At 41.2% G+C, this 19,981-nt stretch overlaps 2 protein-coding genes across 2 annotated transcripts; both read left to right on the forward strand.

Annotated features, from left to right (window-relative positions):
• Positions 1-2,318: 2,318 nt before the first annotated feature.
• On the forward strand, positions 2,319-3,495 carry LOC120032569 (dispanin subfamily A member 2b-like). The gene is made up of 2 exons (XM_038978709.1): positions 2,319-2,657; positions 3,080-3,495. Exons 1-2 carry the CDS (start codon positions 2,430-2,432, stop codon positions 3,233-3,235), a joined length of 384 nt encoding a protein of 127 aa, XP_038834637.1. The 5' UTR covers positions 2,319-2,429; the 3' UTR covers positions 3,236-3,495.
• Positions 3,496-14,160: 10,665 nt separating this feature from the next.
• LOC120032638 (dispanin subfamily A member 2b-like) lies at positions 14,161-15,274 on the forward strand. The gene is made up of 2 exons (XM_038978816.1): positions 14,161-14,498; positions 14,909-15,274. The coding sequence occupies exons 1-2, from the start codon at positions 14,271-14,273 to the stop codon at positions 15,062-15,064; spliced, it is 384 nt and encodes a 127-aa protein (XP_038834744.1). The 5' UTR covers positions 14,161-14,270; the 3' UTR covers positions 15,065-15,274.
• Positions 15,275-19,981: the final 4,707 nt, after the last annotated feature.

Raw genomic sequence — 19,981 nt, forward strand, 5'->3', positions numbered from 1 at the left:
CTGTGCCTTTAAACAGCTTGGAAAATTCCAGAAAATGATGTCAAGGCTTTAGAAGCTTCTGATAGGCTAATTGACATCATTTGAGTCAAGTGGAGGTGTACCTGTGGATGTATTTCAAGGCCTACCTTCAAACTCAGTGCATCTTTGCTTGACATCATGGGAAAATCAAAAGAAATCAGCCAAGACCTCAGAAAAAAATTGTAGACCTCCACAAGTCTGGTTCATCCTTGGGAGCAATTTCCAAATGCCTGAAGGTGTGGTACCTTCTGTACAAACAATAGTACACAAGTATAAACACCATGGGACCACACAGCCGTGATACCGCTGAGGAAAGAGTCTCCTGTCTCCTAGAGATGAACGTACTTTGGTGCAAAAATTACAAATCAATCCCAGAACAACAGCAAAGGACCTTGTGAAGATGCCGGAGGAAATAGGTGCAAAAGTATCTATATCCACAGTAAAAGGAGTCCTATATTGACATAACCTGAAAGGCCGCTCAGCAAGGAAGAAGCCACTGCTCCAAAACCACCATAAAAAAAACAGACTACGGTTTGCAACTGCACATGGGGACAAAGATCGTACTTTTTGGAGAAATGTTCTCTGGTCTGATGAAACAAAAATAGAACTGTTTGGCCATATTGATCACTGGTATGTTTGGAGGAAAAAGGGGAGGCTTGCAAGCCGAAGATCACCATCCCAACCGTAAAGCACGGGTTTGGCAGCATCATGTTATGGGAGTGCTTTGCTGCAGGAGGGACTGGTGCACTTCACAAAATAGGTGGCATCATGAGGCAGGAAAATTATTTGGATATAATGAAGCAACATCTCAAGACATCAATCAGGAAGTTAAAGCTTGGTCGCAAATGGGTCTTCCAAATGGACAATGACCCTAAGCATACTTCCAAAGTTGTGGCAAAATGGCTTAAGAACAACAAAGTCAAGGTATTGGAGTGAACATCAATCGCATAGAACATTGTGGGCAGAACTGAAAAAACGTGTGCGAGCAAGGAGGCCTACAAACCTGACTCGGTTACACCAGCTCTGTCAGGAGAAATGGGCCAAAATTAATCCAATTTATTGTGGGAAGCTTGTGGAAGGCTACCCGAAACGTTTGACCCAAGTTAAACAATTTAAAGACAATGCTACCAAATACTAATTGAGTGTATGTAAACTTCTGACCCACTGGGAATGTGATGAAAGAAATAAAAGCTGAAATAAATCATTATCTCTACTATTATTCTGACGTTTCACATTCTTAAAATAAAGTGGTGATCCTAACTGACCTAAGACAGGGAATTGTTACTAGGATTAAATGTCAGGAATTGTGAAAAACTGAGTTGAAATGTATTTGGTTAAGGTGTATGTATACTTCCGACTTCAACTGTATTAATTAACATGACTTTAAATATTTGTTTTATTTTATTACTTTATTATTTCATTACAAGTCATCTCATCTCTGTAGAGCTGCTGCCTATTTAAGTAGTGATTTCAAAGTAAATAAGGCATACTTTTATGACTGCTGAACACCAATTATCAGTCACTTAGTTCATGCATGTCTAAATCATGTCTAATCAATCGATTTTACCACAGGTGTTCTCCAATCAACTTGTAGAAGCATCTCAGAATGGTCAATGGAAAAAGGTTGCACCTGATCTTAATTTTGAGTCTCATAACAAAGGGTCTGAATACTTATGTAAATGAGGTATTTCAGTTTTTTAATTTTTATACATATACAAACATTTCTAAAACACTGTTTTCGCTTTGTCATTATGGGGTATTGTGTGTAGATTGATGAAGCAATTGTTTTATGTAATCAATTTTAGAATAAGGCTGTAACATAACAACAACAAAAAAGTCAAGGGGTCTGAATACTTTTCGAATGCACTGTACCACAGACAGAAGTGGTAACCCTGACACGTCACAGGGGCTATACAGCAGAAGCATCCGTTTAGAACATATGTTGGTGAGAGGAAGTCTAATCGCGGGTAGTGTGAGAAGATGGAACTAGGTGAAACTGGGCAGACATTCTAACCAGTTAGAGGGCAGGATAGACAGACTGGTATACCACAGACAGAAGTGGTAACCCAGACACGTCACAAGCATCCGTTTATAATGTTTTCTCATGACCAAATATGGTAGTCACAGGAAGTCCAGTCAAATATCTGTGGGTATACACTCCCAAAGCAGAACAAAAAGTTGGACAATGCTGCTATTGTGCAAGAGAGGGGGGAGGGCATCCAGAAATCAAAACATACACATTTACTGGAAACAGTGCTAATGACGCCATCATTCACCACTCCTCTCCTCTTATAAACCCTCCACCTCACCTCACAAAAGAAACGTCTCTTTGGGTCTCTCTTTCTCGTTTGCTCGAGAATCATTGTCTATTTTTTAACCCGAGGCTAAATAAGTAGCTATATTCGCTTGCCATGGATCAACCACCACCGTACCAGCCAGAGTTTGTCCCAATGAAAGGAAATAAGTACATGCGTCTTGAAGACACTCACGGAGCGCCCAAGTTCCAACATACCGTCGTCTTGGGACAGCCACAGCCCGTTGTACCGCAGCCCAGGGATCACATTATCTGGTCACTTTGCAGCCTCGTGTACTGCAACCCATTCTGTCTCGGAATGTTAGCGGTGTATTTCTCCATAAAGGTGAGTTGGAATTCTCCTTATATAGCTTTTTATAGCAATGTCTGGTGTTGGTGCTTGCATTGTATGGATTTTGAAGTTGAGCAAGTTATTATACAAGTTATTATATAGGCGACCAACTTTGAACTATGGAAGGAAGACAGCATAACAATTATCTACATTTGCGTTTCGCTCTCGTGTTATCACACTGTTATAAAAATGTGTAGCCTATACTTCATCTATATGCTCTATAGATCTTTACTCCAAAATAATTGTTTGAAGGAGTATTAAACCACTAAGAGGGTAATACATTACTGAGATCATCCCATTAGTGTGAAATGTCATGTTGTGTGCATGTTGTTAACTAATATGCATCGCTACATAAACACAATCAGCAACACATGAATGATTCTATAATATAAATTATTCTACATTTTGTCTTCCAGTCCAGGGATAGGAAGATGGTTGGAGACTCGGAGGGAGCAAGAAAACACGGGAACACTGCACGCTGCTTTAATACTGTGACCCTGACCCTGTCAATCCTCGGGCTGCTCTTCCTCTTCATCACCTATGGTATCATCATCTACCAAGTTGCACACTGAGTAGTTCCAGTCTTTGCTTTTGTAAAAAGTGTTCATTTGGAAGTCTTGGCATGTGTTATACACCTCTAGGATTGTGTCCTGATACATTTCAGCTCATCTCTTTAAAACACACACACACCACAGAAGTTCCTTCAGCACTGTGTACCAGATCTTATTTGCTCTTCTTTAGTTTTGTGTTTTTCCAAGATGCAAGATGATTCTTTTGAAGTTCCATTCAAATGTAAGTTTTTATAAATAAATTCAACATTTTTGTAAATGCATTACATTTCAGTTTTTATAGCTGTAATGGATGTTAATGATTCTGTGAGACTCGTCCCATATAGACATACACTCACTTAACAAGAAAACAATTCCCATGGCTTTGTATCTACTTGGCCAAGACAGCGTAACAGAACTTGGCTCGGGTCAGCAATTAAACTGTTTACTGAATCTGAGAGGTCAATGAACATACATATCCTGACATGGCTTGCCTTTGTTCTCGCTCTCCAACAAAGTTTAAGCCACAATCTGTACTATTTATGGTTGCTAAGATTACTTGTCCTTGTGTGATATAAAGATGTAGGAATTAGAGTATGTTAAACAACTTTATCAACCCCAAGAATGAACAGTATTAGGTATTTTTGACTTATTTCTCTGATACAACATCAACATCTGTTTATAATTTGTAAAAGTGGAATTTCCAGCAGTGTAGAAAGTCCAGGCCTGGTTTCCGGAGACAAGCTATGTTACCAGGAATCCCTGGCTTGCTGTGTCACAGTACTCTTGAATAGCTTACTATCATCTATTTTCCCTCTAGAGAAAATAGTCTGTGTAGGATTGATGGGTAAAACAAACACTATTCAATTCATGGTCCTGTTAAATAAAATACTTACGTTTATCATTCCTTCTATACTTCGCCTTCTCCCTGCCTTATCTGACAAAGGTGGATTGGCGAAAGTAATAACTGCAGACTTTATCCATTTATACACAGAGATTGCTTACTTTAAGATGAATTAATGTCGGAGAATAAAACAAATTAGATCTGGTAAAAGATAATACAATGAAAAAAACGTGTTTTCTATATGTATATACATATATATATTATATATATATTTTTCTCATCTTTGAAATGCAAGAGAAAGGCCATTATATGACTTTGGACTCTAGGCGCAATTTAGATTTTGTCCACTAGATGGCAGCAGTGTATGTGCAACCTTTTAGACTGATCCAATGAACCATTGCATTACTGTTCATTACTGCCAAAATGTGCCGAGTTGGTCAATTGATACATTTTCAAGTTCATAACTATAGAGATAATACAAACATGATATGGTAATAAAAATGTATGTTTACACACTCCCAGGAATGTCATAAATTATGGATAATTAGCTTCCCTACGGGGGAGGGAGGGCAGACACAGCAGGGCTTCAAACTGTAGAACCCAGTTCCAACATTTCAATATAAAAAGGGATTTTATCAAACAAAACTAGGCTACATTTTATCTCTGGGACCCTCAGGATGACGAATCAGAACAAGATTACTGAATATAAGTATATTATTTACCTTCAGAGGTGAATGTATCAAACCAGTTGCTGTGATAAAAGCACTCTCCTCAAATAATAGCATGATATTTCTTCACTGTAATAGCTTGTGTAAATTGGACAGTGCAGTTAGATTAACAAGAATTGAAGCTTTCTGCCCATATAAGACATGTCCATTTCCTGGGAAATGTTCTTGTTACTTACAACGTCATGCTAATCACATTAGCGCACGCTAGCTCAACCGTCCCGCGGTGTTGAGGACACCAATCCTGTAGAGGTTATTAAACCCTTATTACTTCCTTCAGGGGGTCTGACCTCCTGACCTCAACCCCTCCTTCGCCTAATCCACAGATGTCCATCCGCTTCCCCAATAGCAATCCTGTGATCTCCTCCCTTCCACCAAACATATTCCAAAGCCATCTGTCTTTCTACAGAAAACCATTAACTTCTGACATAAAATCCAGTCTCTTTTACTCCTTATATTCTAGGCTTCTGATCTATCATGTATTTAATTTCTCAATGTTCAAAGTTTAGCCCGAATCCAACACTGTGTGGTTCGAGCCCTGAATGCTGATTGGCTGACAGCCGTGGTATATCAGACCGTATACTACAGGTATGACAAAATAGTTATTTTTACTGCTCTAATTATGTTGGTAGTTTATAGTTTAGTTTAGTTAATAATAGTTTATAGTTTATCAGTTTATAATAGCAATAACGCACCTCGGGTTGTGATATATGGCCAATATACCACGGCTAAAGGCTGTGTCCAGGCACTCCAGGTTGCGTCGTAAATGAGAACAGTATTGAAATTCTTGCATATGGAAATTCTTAAAAGATTATTAATTTTATTTCACATCATTACAATGGCATGTTTTTAATTCACCTGACATCTTCAAAAAGCTCCACAATTGTTCAAGAGAGGGGAGGGGGTTTATTTGAAAGAGCTGTTTATTTGCTGACATTTGTGTTTTTGCCCGCCTATTAAAAGGGACATGCGGCTATTTGAGACTCCGCGTTTAATTGTAGTTTTATGGTACAAATAGCATTATGGTTTTTGGTGCCAAGGAATAGCCACTTGGATCTGAGAGGAGGCAGAGCATGCTTTAAGTTTTCCTGACTGGGCCTGCAGGGAGCATAGGCCTATGTGGCCACATTATTATAGGACGACTTGGGAGTGATGATCCGCAACAGACAGCGCATCTCAGTATCATAAGTAAAGAATAAATCAAATCAAAGTTTATTTGTCACGTGCGCCGAATACAGCAGGTGTAGTAGACCTTACAGTGAAATGCTTACTTCCAGGCTCTAACCAATAGTGCGAAAAAAAGGTATGTGTGTGTGTGTGTGTAGGTAAGTAAAGAAATAAAACAACAGTAAAAAGACATTTGAAAATAAGAGTAGCAAGGCTATATACAGACACCGGTTAGTCAGGCTTATTGAGGTAGTATGTACATGTAGGTATGGTTAAAGTGACTATGCATATATGATGAACAGAGAGTAGCAGTAGCGTAAAAAGAGGGGTTGGCGGGTGGTGGGACACAATGCAGATAGCCCGGTTAGCCAATGTGCGGGAGCACTGGTTGGTCGAGCCAATTAAGGTAGTATGTACATGAATGTATAGTTAAAGTGACTATGCATATATGATAAACAGAGAGTAGCAGCAGCGTAAAAGAGGGGTGGGGGGGCACACAATGCAAATAGTCCGGGTAACCATTTGGTTACCTGTTCAGGAGTCTTATGGCTTGCCATGCGGTAGTAGAGAGAACAGTCTATGACTGGGGTGGCTGGGGTCTTTGACAATTTTTAGGGCCTTCCTCTGACACCACCTGGTGTAGAGGTCCTGGATGGCAGGCAGCTTTGCCCCAGTGATGTACTGGGCCGTACGCACTACCCTCTGAAGCGCACTACCCTCTTTTGAGGATCTCAGGACCCATGCCAAATCATTTTAGTTTCCTGAGGGGGAATAGGCTTTGTCGTGCCCTCTTCACGACTGTCTTGGTGTGTTTGGACCATTCTAGTTTGTTGTTGATGTGGACACCAAGGAACTTGAAGCTCTCGACCTGCTCCACTACAGCCCCGTCGATGAGAATGGAGGCGTGCTCGGTGCTCCTTTTCCTGTAGTCCACAATCATCTCCTTAGTCTTGGTTACGTTGAGGGATAGGTTGTTATTCTGGCACCACCCGGCCAGGTCTCTGACCTCCTCCCTATAGGCTGTCTCGTCGTTGTCGGTGATCAGGCCTACCTACTGTTGTGTCGTCTGCAAACTTAATGATGGTGTTGGAGTCGTGCCTGGCCATGCAGTCGTGGGTGAACAGGGAGTACAGGAGGGGACTGAGCACGCACCCCTGGGGAGCTCCAGTGTTGAGGATCAGCGTGGCAGATGTGTTGCTACCTACCCTCACCACCTGGGGGCGGCCCATCAGGAAGTCCAGGATTCAGTTGCAGAGGGAGGTGTTTAGTCCCAGGTTCCTTAGCTTAGTGATGTGCTTTGAGGGTACTATGGTGTTGAATGCTGAGCTGTAGTCAATGAATAGCATTCTCACATAGGTGTTCCTTTTGTCCAGGTGGGAAAGGGCAGTGTGGAGTGCAATAGAGATTACATCATCTGTGGATCTGTTTGGGCGGTATGCAAATTGGAGTGGGTCTAGGGTTGCTGGGATAATGGTGTTGATGTGAGCCATTACCAGCCTTTCAAAGCACTTCATGGCTACGGATGTGAGTGCTACGGGTCTGTAGTCATTTAGGCAGGTTGCCTTTGTGTTCTTGGGCACAGGGACTATGGTGGTCTGCTTGAAACATGTTGGTATTACAGACTCAATCAGGGACATGTTGAAAATGTCAGTGAAGACACCTGCCAGTTGGTCAGCACATGCCCAGAGCACACGTCCTGGTAATCCGTCTGGCCCCGCAGCCTTGTCTATGTTGACCTGTTTAAAGGTCTTACTCACGTCGGCTACGGAGAGCGTAATCACACAGTCGCCCGGAACAGCTGATGCTCTCAAACATGCCTCAGTGTTGCTTGCCTCGAAGCGAGCATATAAGTGATTTAGCTCGTCTGGTAGGCTCGTGTAACTGGGCAGCTCGCGGCTGTGCTTCCCTTTGTAGTCTGTAATAGTTTGCAAGCCCTGCCACATCCGACGAGCGGCGGAGCCTGTGTAGTATGATTTAATCTTAGCCCTGTATTGACGCTTTGCCTGTTTGATGGTTCGTCGCAGGGCATAGCGGGATTTCTTGCAAGCTTCCGGGTTAGAGTCCCGCACCTTGAAAGCGGCAGCTCTGCCCTTTAGCTCAGTGCGAATGTTGCCTGTAATCTATGGCTTCTGGTTGGGGTATGTATGTACAGTCCCTGTGGGGACAACGTCCTCGATGCTCTTATTGATAAAGCCAGTGACTGATGTGGTGTATTCCTCAATGTCAGAAGAATCCTGTGATAGCAAAACAGTCCTGTAGTTTAGCATCTGCTTCATCTGACCACTTTTTTATAGACCGAGTCACTGGTGCTTCCTGCTTTAATTTTGGCTTGTAAGCAGGAATCAGGAGGATAGAGTTGTGGTCGGATTTACCAAATGGAGGGCGAGGGAGAGCTTTGTACACGTCTCTGTGTGTGGAGTACAGGTGATCTAGAATGTTTCTCCCTCTGGTTGCACATTTAACATGTTGATAGAGATTTGGTAGAACTGATTTAAGTTTCCCTGCATTAAAGTCTCCGGCCACTAGGAGCGCCGCCTCTGGGTGAGTGGTTTCCTGTTTGCTTATTTCCTTATACAGCTGACTGAGTGCGGTCTTAGTGCCAGCATCTGTTTGTGGTGGTAAATAAACAGCCACGAAAAGTATAGCTGAGAACTCTCTAGGCAAGTAGTGTGGCCTGCAATTTATCACAATATACTCTACTTCAGGCGAGCAAAATCTAGACTTCCTTCGATTTCGTGCACCAGCTGTTGTTTACAAATATGCACAGACCGCCACCCCCCTCCCCTCCTCGTCTTACCGGAGTGTGCTGTTCTATCCTGCCGATGCAGTGTATATCCCGCTAGCTGAATATCCATGTCGTCATTCAGCCACGATTCCGTGAAACATAGGACATTACAGTTTTTGATGTCCCGTTGGTAGGATATTCGTGATCGTACCTCGTCTAATTTATTGTCCAATGATTGCACGATGGCGAGTAATATTGATGGTAACGGCAGCTTTCCTACTCGCCATCTCCGGGTCCTGACGAGGCATCCGGCTCTTCGTCCTCTGTACCTGCGTCGCTTCCTCTTGCGAATAACTGGGATGTCGGCCCTGCCGGGTGTTTGTAGAATATCATGTGAGTCTTGCTTGTTGTTGAAAAAATCTTTGTCTAATCCGAGGTGAGTGATGGCTGTCCTGATATCCAGAAGCTCTTTTCTGCCGTAAGATACGGTTGCAGAAACATTATGTACAAAATAAGTTACAAATAACGTGAAAAAAACACATAATAGCACAATTGGTTGGGCGCCCGTAAAACTGCGCCATTTTATCTCCAAGACTGGCCTGCTTCTGTGCCTTTCTAGACATTTCTACACCTTATAAACTGTCGAGAGTAGACCCACAACTGATCCAAATGGAATGAAACATTCAAATCATAGAGCGTTTGGGCCTTTATTCAAATAACATTTTCACTGCAGTTTACAGCCAAGAGTAGAATTTTGTGCTCACTTGAAAACAATGATGCAATTACTCATTACATTGTGGTGTTGTAGGCTAGTCTAGGTAGTATGATTGTATTGTCCCCAAACAAGACCCATAGGGGAGATTTTTGAGCTGCATGTATTATGTCTTCACTGATCTTTCATGCGCAATGATGCAACAGGCATCTCCGCTGCCTTTCCGCTATTCCTCTATGATCTTGTGGATTTATATAGATAATTGGTGCAACTTTGAAAGATTTTACTTCCAGTTAGCTAGCAAGATTAAATAAATGCTTGCCAGCTAGTTAGCATAAGATAATGTCTGCTAGCATAGCTAGCTAACCCCTAGTTAGCAGGGTTAGAATAGGGGCCAGGGTTAGGATTAGAATAGGGTTTAGGTTAGGGTCATAATAGGGGTTAGGGTTCAGTCCACAACTGTTCATAAAACACCTTAAAAAATGTATTTTCAGATGAGAAATGTTTCTAACAAAATATATGATCGTGGTGGCTATAGCGAAGATGCACTTGGTTGTGCCCTGAATGCTATTGAAAATGGGCAGAATGCCCGTGCTTTAAATGTATCAAGCACAAGGCGAGACCCAGATGCAGAGGCAGATGGTTGGAGTCTTACAATGTTTATTAATCCAAAAATGGGTAGACAAGAGAATGGTCGTGTACAGGCGAAAGGTCAAAACCAGTTCAGAGTCCAACAGGTACCGAAGGGCAGGCAGGATGGTCAGGCAGTGGTCAAAACCGGGAAGACTAGCAAAAGAGAATAGAAAAGGAGTACGGGAAATAACACGCTGGTTGACTTGACTAAACATACAAGACGAACTGGCACAGAGAGACAGGAAACACAGGGATAAATACACTGGGGAAAATAGGCGACACCTGGAGGGGATGGAGACAATCACAGGGACAGGTGAAACAGATCAGGGCGTGACATAATGTGCCACACAAAACCCTGAGGCGCCACCGAGACAAGCAGGTCAAAACCCCAGGCCACAGCCATTTGGGTGGGTTACCAGTCTTCTCTAGCTCTTTCAAATGTGATCTGGAGAGTCATATCCCTAAAATGTAAAGAGCCCTTTTTGGACTTACATCATGTGATGTGAAAACTTGCCTTTGACCTAGCGGAGAGGATGGGAATCCAAAACACATTCAATAAAGAAAGGCAGTTGGCAAAGACTGGTTTTACAGTTTTATGAAGCTCCCAGGGTAGCTGGGCAAAATGCCCCTTTCCCCCCCAAAATGTATTTGATTAAATAACAACATCTGTTGACTGTGGCCATTTATTTACCTTTATAATTTGTTACCCTAAGCATCGCCATCATCCACCTTTGCTATTTTGTCAACAATTAGACATTGATCTTAGGGGTGAGGCATCTTACCCCATGTTACCCTGTGATTGCTAGTTAGACTATTGCAAAACTGGACAAATGATCCACTTACCACCATTGTCACTATGAATGGTAGATAGAGGGCAGGATAGACAGACTGGTATTAGTGCGGAGTGATTAGTGCTTTCTAAGGTCGTTGTGGTGTCTGTTAACCCTTTCACACGTACCATCACACGGGTATGATCGTCCTACAGTGGTCCCTAAAGCTTACGATCACACCCTTGTGAACGGACAGTTTCGAGTGATGCAACAATCAGCATTTGAGCTGGCCACACTTTTTTCAGAAACTATTTACACAAACACAGTCCTTACAAAGTTATGTCCAGAATGTGAGCAGATTATTTTTGGATGCAATGATCAGATATTCACAAAAGTATTGTAATGAAACAGCAGGGAGCAGGTCTCGAACCCTCAACCTTCTAGCCCGAAGTCCAGTGCGCTATCGACTGTGCCGCAAAAGCATGCTCGTGCTGCAGAGTCGATTTCCACGCTTATAAACCCAGGGTTTATAGTATCTATAGCATAACACAATCATCCTAACCGTAAAAATGTAGGCTACATTTGTCCTAGTGCTAACTGAGGAAAGATTGACGCAACACAAGTGGTCACATTTTCTAACTCTCGGCTGACATACACTACAATATGAATTAGCTAATAGCAATTACTATGTATAATTAATCACATCATGGATGAGCTCACCGTTGATCAAAATAATTGAGTAAAACACTTTCTAGAAATCAAAAGTAATCCAAGGATGATTAGTTTGCAGCCATGCTTTTTCCCCCACAGATACCAAAGTTTGGTCTGCATGCATGTTGAAGAGGTGTGTCGTCTAGCATCGTTCACATCCCACCATTCACTTCCTGACGTTCTCAAAAAATGACTGAACCCTTACTCACCTCATTTTGTTATAGCATATTTGGTCCGACAGACGATTCCGTGAGACCCGGAATGCATTATGTCAACAAACATGGCTCCACACACATAGCTGGAATTAGCTTAGCTCATCATAATTAGTACAACCTTCAAAAAAGTATTTACACACACTATGTGCCCATTACAATATATGCAAGAATCGGAATGCATGATTTATCATGGTAATTAAAAAACATGAGAATAATACAGTAAATATATCAATAATTACAACAAAACATTTTCTGATAGTGATTTATTGATAAAAATGGCACGTGTAGGCAGTCAATCACGTAACCTCTCACTGAGCCATTCAGTGTTGTTTATATATGTAGCTAGTGAGCTATGCTGTAGCATTAGCAATGTCTTTCAAAAGGAGACAACTCACAAATGTGGAAATTCTGGAGATTAAAAAAAAAAAATCTGACAAAGAGTCTGAAAGTCAGGAATCAGATTCTGACAGTGCGGAGCTGCCCCCCAGTCATTGAGAACCCTGAATCTGAGGACCCGTTGTCCACTGACAAAGTCGCAGTTCCCTTTGAAGATGCTGGTGGTGATGGAGGCAGACCGGCAGTGGATGAAGTACAGGAGTTCTGTGGTAGCTGGAAGGCCGCCAGCCATTTCACCCCTCCTGGCACTGCTGTTTGCTTTGATGAGTCCCAGTCTGGAGTGCAACACCCCTTGCCATTTCCATCTGAGGCAGAGTGCTTCAAGTTGTTTCTGACAGAGGAGCTGGTGGGAGACATAGCAGAGACCAATCGCAATGCCTTGGAGCTACAGGAGAAGAGAGAGCCAAGAGTGGGGGACAACCACAATTAGTGAAATGTATACATTCCTGGTGACAGTCCTTCTCATGGGGATAGTAAAGAAGAACTCCCTAAGAGAATACTGGAGCACAGATCCTATGTTTGTAACTCTCTTCTTTGTCACCCTCTTTTCCCAAGACTGCATTTCATCAACAGTACTACTGCCATCCTAAATGACCCGTTATACAAAAATAGAAAATGTCAACTGCTGGCAGTAAAGTGGCATGACAAACGAGACATCCGTGTCCTCTCCACTGTCCATACAGCAACCATGTCGGCTACAGGGAAGGTGGACCACCTGACGGGAGAGAGAAAAATCAAACCAGACTGTGTGCTTGATTATAACCTCAAAATGGGGCAGTGGATAAGGTGGACATGATAAACAGCTTTGTGGAATGCACTCAGAAAACGAACAAGTGGTATAAGAAGATATTTTTCAATATTTCCAGGGTAGCTTCAAAATACAACAAGCCAATACTTCTCTGACGCAATTAGCATTGTTTTACAGAGCTAATAGAAGAATGTAGCTAGCTACATAAGCACGATTGAATATAACACCATAAAGGTTATGACATGAGTAACGTTACCTCGCGTGTTGTTAGGATTTATGTTTATGCACTATAGCCTGTTAGCATATTGTTTGAAGATGAATATTGTTTTGTTACACACACACACACACACAAACAATACAGATGGGTGTGTGTAGGTGTGTAAGGACTGACCAACACAGGCCATAAAAGCTGTGGTCAGTCTGGAGAGGGGAGGGGTGCATCTCTCTAGGCCAACCAGGAGGTTAGATTACTGGACAATACCATATTAGGAACTGTTTCAGTGTAGAATCGACAGACACAAGACGGATCTAATCTACCCAGCAACCAGATGTGGACAAAGGGAAGCGCCAAGGGGCTTGGACAAATCCGAGGGCCAGCAAAGGCGGGGCAAAGTCTAAACGGCGCCCAGCCTCTACTGTGATAGGCCAACAGACGCGTTGGAACTACGTCATCACGGTATAAGAACAGCGGTTTACGTACTTCCTGCCAGTTCTCTGATCTACCCTGCGCAGAGATACAGTGAACCCGTATACAGTATACGAAAATTGCATTTACCATTTATCGTTTGAGTTTAATTAAAATACTTAAAATATATTTGGTGACTCTGAATCACATTTTGTCCTGATGCCAGATTTGAACTGACGCAAATCTCTTTCTGTGTCCGCGGTTATAAGGAATATACACAAATATATTATGCTCCATACACACAGTGAGCTACAGTAGAAACGTTATAACACGACATTTGCAAACATTTCTAAAACTCTGTTTTCGCTTTGTCATTATAGGGTATTGTGTGTAGATTGATGAAGCCATTTTTGTATGAAATCAATTTTAGAATAAGGCTGTAACATAACAACAAAAAAGTCAAGGGGTCTGAATACTTTCCGAATGCCCTGTACCACGTAACGTTTTCACAGTCAAATATCTTTGGATATACACTCCCAAAAGCAGAACAACAAGATGGACAATCCTGCTATTGTGCAAGAGAGGGGGGAGGGCCTCCAGAAATCAAAACATACACATTTACTGGAAACAGTGCTAATGACGCCATCATTCACCACTCCTCTCCTCTTATAAACCCTCCACCTCACCTCACAAAAGAAACGTCTCTTTGGGTCTCTCTTTCTCGTTTGCTCGAGAATCATTGTCTATTTTTTAACACAAGGCTAAATAAGTAGCTATATTCGCTTGCCATGGATCAACCACCACCGTACCAGCCAGAGTTTGTCCCAATGAAAGGAAATAAGTACATGCGTCTTGAAGACACTCACGGAGCGCCCAAGTTCCAACATACCGTCGTCTTGGGACAGCCACAGCCCGTTGTACCGCAGCCCAGGGATCACATTATCTGGTCACTTTGCAGCCTCGTGTACTGCAACCCATTCTGTCTCGGAATGTTAGCGGTGTATTTCTCCATAAAGGTGAGTTGGAATTCTCCTTATATAGCTTTTTATAGCAATGTCTGGTGTTGGTGCTTGCATTGTATGGATTTTGAAGTTGAGCAAGTTATTATATAGGCGACCAACTTTGAACTATGGAAGGAAGACAGCATAACAATTATCTACATTTGCGTTTCGCTCTCGTGTTATCACACTGTTATAAAAATGTGTAGCCTATACTTCATCTATATGCTCTATAGATCTTTACTCCAAAAGAATTGTTTGAAGGAGTATTAAACCACTAAGAGGGTAATACATTACTGAGATCATCCCATTAGTGTGAAATGTCATGTTGTGTGCATGTTGTTAACTAATATGCACCGCTACATAAACACAATCAGCAACACATGAATGATTCTATAATATAAATTATTCTACATTTTGTCATCCAGTCCAGGGATAGGAAGATGGTTGGAGACTTGGAGGGAGCAAGAAAACACGGGAAGACTGCACGCTGCTTTAATACTGTGACCCTGACCCTGTCAATCCTCGGGCTGCTCTTCCTCTTCATCACCTATGGTATCATCATCTACCAAGTTGCACACTGAGTAGTTCCAGTCTTTGATTTTGTAAAAAGTGTTCATTTGGAAGTCTTGGCAGGTGTTATACACCTCTAGGATTGTGTCCTGATACATTTCTCTTACACACACACACACACACACTTCTTTAGTTTTGTGTTTTAGAGATGCAAAATGATTCTGTTGAAGTTGTATTCAAATGTTATTTTGATCAATAAATGTAAATGTTTTGTAAATGTATTCCATTTGAGTCTTTATAGCTGTTAATGGATGTTAACGTTTCTGTTTAACTCATCTCATAGACATGGCTCACTCACTTAATGGGACATGGCTTGTCTTTCTACTTTGTTGTCGCTCTCCAACAATGTTTAAGGTTGCTAGAATTACTTGTGCTTGTGTGATATAAACATGTAGGAATTAGAGTATGTTGAACAACTTAATCAACCCCAAAAGGGAACGGTATTAGGTCTTTTTGACTTATTACTCTGATATAAATTGTAAACAGATGCTGATATAAAATTGGAATTTCCAGCAATGTAAAAAGTCCAGGCCTGGTCCCCAGAGACAAGCTATGTCCCCCAGGATTGCTGTTTGGCTGTGTCACAGTAGTCTTGAATTGCTTCCAAGTTGGATGACCGTTCAAAAATATTTTTTCACAGTCGGGGAGCTCGTTTTTGTTCGAGTTCCCACTTTTCTTAAAGGCACTGAAGTCAGAGGTCAGAGATTTCCGAGTTCCAAGTTCAGCTTCCGCGTTCCCAGTTGGTTTGAACATATTCCAAGTACAAATTACAAATATCAGGCACAAATATAAATTATACAAATGATCAGCAACCAACTTAGTGTGTCTGCCGTGTCCAGATTCCATTTTCCCGCACTATATTCAAAGGACAGTATGCATTCTACAAATGGTGGAATAGGCTAAATATCTTAACACTGATGACAGTAGCTAGCTACTGTAGCTAACTAGCCATCTAACCTCTGTAGCTTGCCAGCAAGCAACGCTAAAGGGATTGTATACCGGTTGGCATAACTAGCTGGCTAGCATTTATGAGGCTAGCAAACACGTTCCTCACATGCCAGGAACGTATTTCCTCCAACGTTATAATGAAAATGTGCCTCTTGGTCCCAAAACACAAGTTTTAAGGTAACCAATCGCCCTTAAAGGGGCAGCTGAACAGTTTGTCTCTGATATTTCGGTTAAAAGACTCAGGTCACAAAAAATGAAATGAAATTGAGCAACATTTATTGTTTTAGAAACATTACAAAGCATGGTCATCTGTTTTTTGGTGTGTTTTTTATGTATGTATGGTGCCCCCCCAAAAATTGTCCGGTAAAAAATCTCAGTGGCTGGTCAAAAAAAATGATCTACCTGCCACAGTGGCTGGTGGAACAAAAAGTACATTTTTTGCCCTGGTCTCAAGATTATATACTCATTCATCAAACTTTCTTTATAGAGCACATACTTACAGAGGATGCATTGAATAGCTTCCTATCATCTCTTTTCCCTCTGGAGCAAAACGCTGAGAAGGTTTGATGGGTAAAAAAACACTATTCAACTCATGGTCCTGTTAAAATACTTAATTGTATCATTCCTTCTGTCCTTCTCCCTGCCTGAGCTGACAAAGTTGGATTGGTAGCGAGAGACTTTATTTATACACACTGATTACTTACTTCAAGATGGGAAGGAGACAGTAGGGCTTGTAACAAGGCTGCATTTTAAAGAGATCACACAGGTTTCCTCTTGTCAGTATAGTTTGTAATGGAAAGCAGATGAGTAGCGCGAGATGATCCAGATTGGGGCTAAAAGGAGGATGAGACTATGGGTGAATGTTTATTTCCTAATCTTATTAGGTCTGCCGCATAATGTTTTCGACCAGAAATAGATCTGTATCAGAAAACGCCACATTAGACAACTATGTTCCGTTTGCAGTTTGCTAAAAGGCAAATCTTTCTTCTGACTCTCAATCAGGGCATGAAATGAACACCCACAACCTGCGAGTAGGTTTAGGTATTGGCGGGTAAAAAAGTAACATTTCACCAGCCATGTTGGCGGATGGTCAATTTGTAAGTTCTACTATGCAAGCAATACATTCGTGAATAAAAAGTCAAAAGTCAAGTATGAGTACATGTGCGAGTTAGGGTAAGAAAAATGCTGCAGTAGCTGTTTTCAAAGTATTTCTGCTGTTTTGTTTCATAGCTGCTAATTGCACAAATAAATAGGAATCCTATGTCCCACCTCGCAGTAACACTGCCTGGCAGGGGAGCTATGCAAACTGACTGAAGTGCTGATAGATTCATTTTTGGAGGCGCTGCGCACAGGCGAAAGTCTACAAATAAGCTATGATCCCTTGTTGATGTCACCTTCAATCGGGTGTAGATGAAGGAGAGGAGACAGGTTAAAGAAGGATTGTTAATGCTTGAAACCATTGAGACATGGATTGTATATGTGAGCCATTCTAAGGGTGAATGGACAAGACAAAAGATGTGTCTTTGAACGGGGTATGGTAGTTGGTGCCAAGCGCACCGGTTTAAGTGTCAAGAACTGCAACGGTGCTAGGTTTTCCCACGCTCAACAGTTTCCTATGTGTATCAAAAACAGTCTACCACCCAAAGGACATCCAGCTAACTTGACACATGGGCCAGCATCCCTGTTGAACGCTTTCGACACCTTGTAGAGTCCATACCCTGACAAATTGAGGCCTGTCACGTTGTCCACCTAAGCTAATACCCAACCTCATTAACGATATCTTATCTCTGAAGAACCCTGCAAACTCTTCAGATTTAGAAGTGGAAAGTAGATCATAAGGGGTAGAGGGGACAGGATTAATAGGGCTCTCAATAGTTGAGAAAAGCGCCCTCTGATTATTCTGATTGTCCGATATCAATATGGAGAAACGAGCTCGTCTAGCATTTTAAATTGCCTTATTGCAATTAGCAATGTGTTCTATTCAAATATCAAAGTGACCTGTAATTTCGACTCCCTCCATACCCATTCAGCCTTTCTAAAGTTTCTCTTGAGTGGATTTATTTCCTCATTCCTCCAAGGAGGTTTCCGTTTAGGGATTACCTTTATAAAATGTGTTTGGTGCAACAGCATCAATGGTTACATTTAACTTGGTATAAAAATAATTTACAAGATTATCAGAAGTGGAGGGTAGAATAGGCAGTGGCATATCATTTATATAACCTCTTAAATTCTTAGCTACTTCAGATGCCAGACAACGCTTTTTAACAATACTCTCTAACATATTGCATTGTGGGAGTCAATGCAGTGAAACATACACAGTATTGGTCAGACAAAGCTACATCAACAATAGAGGATATTTCAATGTTGAGTCTGTGTGTACTCACTAGGTCCAAAATATGGCCAATGGCCATTGAATTCAATAGACTCAAAAACATCATAGTATTGTTTTGATTATCTACAGTGCATTTAGAAAGTATTCATACACCTTGACTTATTCCACATTTTGTTGTGTTACAGCCTGAATTCAAAATGATTAAATATAGTTTTCTCCTCACCCATCTACACACAATACCCCATAATGACAAAGTGAAAACATGTTTCTAGACACTTTAGCAAATTTACTGGAAATAAAATACTGAAATATCTCATATACATTAATATTCACATCCCTGTATCAATACTTGTTAGAATCATCTTTGGCAGTCTTTCTGGGTAAATCTCTAAGAGCTTTGCAAACCTTGATTGTACAATATTTGCCCATTATTCTTTTCAAAATTCTCCAATCTCTGTCAAATTGGTTCTTGATCATTGCTAGACAACCATTTTCAAGTCTTGCCATATATTTTCAAGCAGATTTGAGTCAAAACTGTAACTCGGTCACTCAGGAACATTCACTGTCTTCCTGTTAAGCAACTCCAGTGTAGACTTGATCTTGTGTTTTAGGTTGTTGTCCTGCTGAAAGATGACTTCATCTCCCAGTGTCTGTTGGAAAGAAGACTGAACCAGGTTTTCCTGTGGGATTTTTCCTGTGCTTAGCTCCATTCCATTTATTTTTTATCCCGAAGAACACCCGTCTTTAAAGGTTACAAGAATACACATAACATGATGCAGTCACCACTATGCTTGAAAATATGAAGAGTGGTACTCAGTAATGTGTTGAAAATGTTTTTTTTCTTTCAGTATTACTTTAGTGCCTTATTGCAAACAGGATTCATGTTTTGAAATATTTGAATACTGTGCAGATTTCCTTCTCTTCACTCTTTCAATTAGGTTACTATTGTGGAGTAACTACAATGTTGTTGATCCATCCTCAGTTCTATCACAGCCATTAAACTCTGTAACTGTTTTAAAGTCACTATTGGCCTCGTGGTGAAAATCACTGAGCGGTTTCCTTCCTCTCCAGCAACCGAGTTAGGAAGGACGTCTGTATCTTTGTAGTAACTGGGTTTATTGATTAACCATGCTCAAAGGGATATTCAATGTATTGGTTATTCACTGCTCGACTGAGGGACCTTACAATGTAAATGTGTGCGTGCGGTAGATATGAGGTAGTCATTCAAAAATCATGTTAAACGCTACTATTGCACACTGAGTGAGTCTATGCAACGTATTATGTGACTTGTGAAGCAAATTGTTGCTCCTGCATTTATTTAGGCTTGCCATAGCAAAGGGGTTGAATACTTATTGACTCAAGACATTTCAGCTTTTAATTTATTTGTAAAAAAAAAAAAAATCCACTGACATTATGGGGTATTGTGTGTAGGCCAGTGACAAAAAAAACATTTAATCCATTTTAAATTCCGACTGGAAGGCACTGTATATGTAACTTGAAATCACCTGAGATCACAATTGTTATAATTTGGATGAATGATTAAAAGAAATTCTGAGAAATCAGCTAAGCAAGTAGGACATGGCTTTCGTGTCTATAGAGGGTTTCGACAAGCAGATAGTTGACATTTTAACAACACAGCATGATGTTT

Source organism: Salvelinus namaycush, chromosome 39 (assembly GCF_016432855.1).
Source record: "Salvelinus namaycush isolate Seneca chromosome 39, SaNama_1.0, whole genome shotgun sequence".
Classification (NCBI taxonomy): Eukaryota; Metazoa; Chordata; class Actinopteri; order Salmoniformes; family Salmonidae; genus Salvelinus; species Salvelinus namaycush.

Excerpts from the sequence above, each read along its gene's own strand:
- LOC120032638 (XM_038978816.1), top strand. The coding sequence starts at position 14,271 with ATGGATCAACCACCACCGTACCAGCCAGAGTTTGTCCCAATGAAAGGA. Across the intron at positions 14,499-14,908 it reads CGGTGTATTTCTCCATAAAG|TCCAGGGATAGGAAGATGGT; the intron begins GTGAGTTGGAAT and ends TTTGTCATCCAG.
- LOC120032569 (XM_038978709.1), top strand. The coding sequence starts at position 2,430 with ATGGATCAACCACCACCGTACCAGCCAGAGTTTGTCCCAATGAAAGGA. Across the intron at positions 2,658-3,079 it reads CGGTGTATTTCTCCATAAAG|TCCAGGGATAGGAAGATGGT; the intron begins GTGAGTTGGAAT and ends TTTGTCTTCCAG.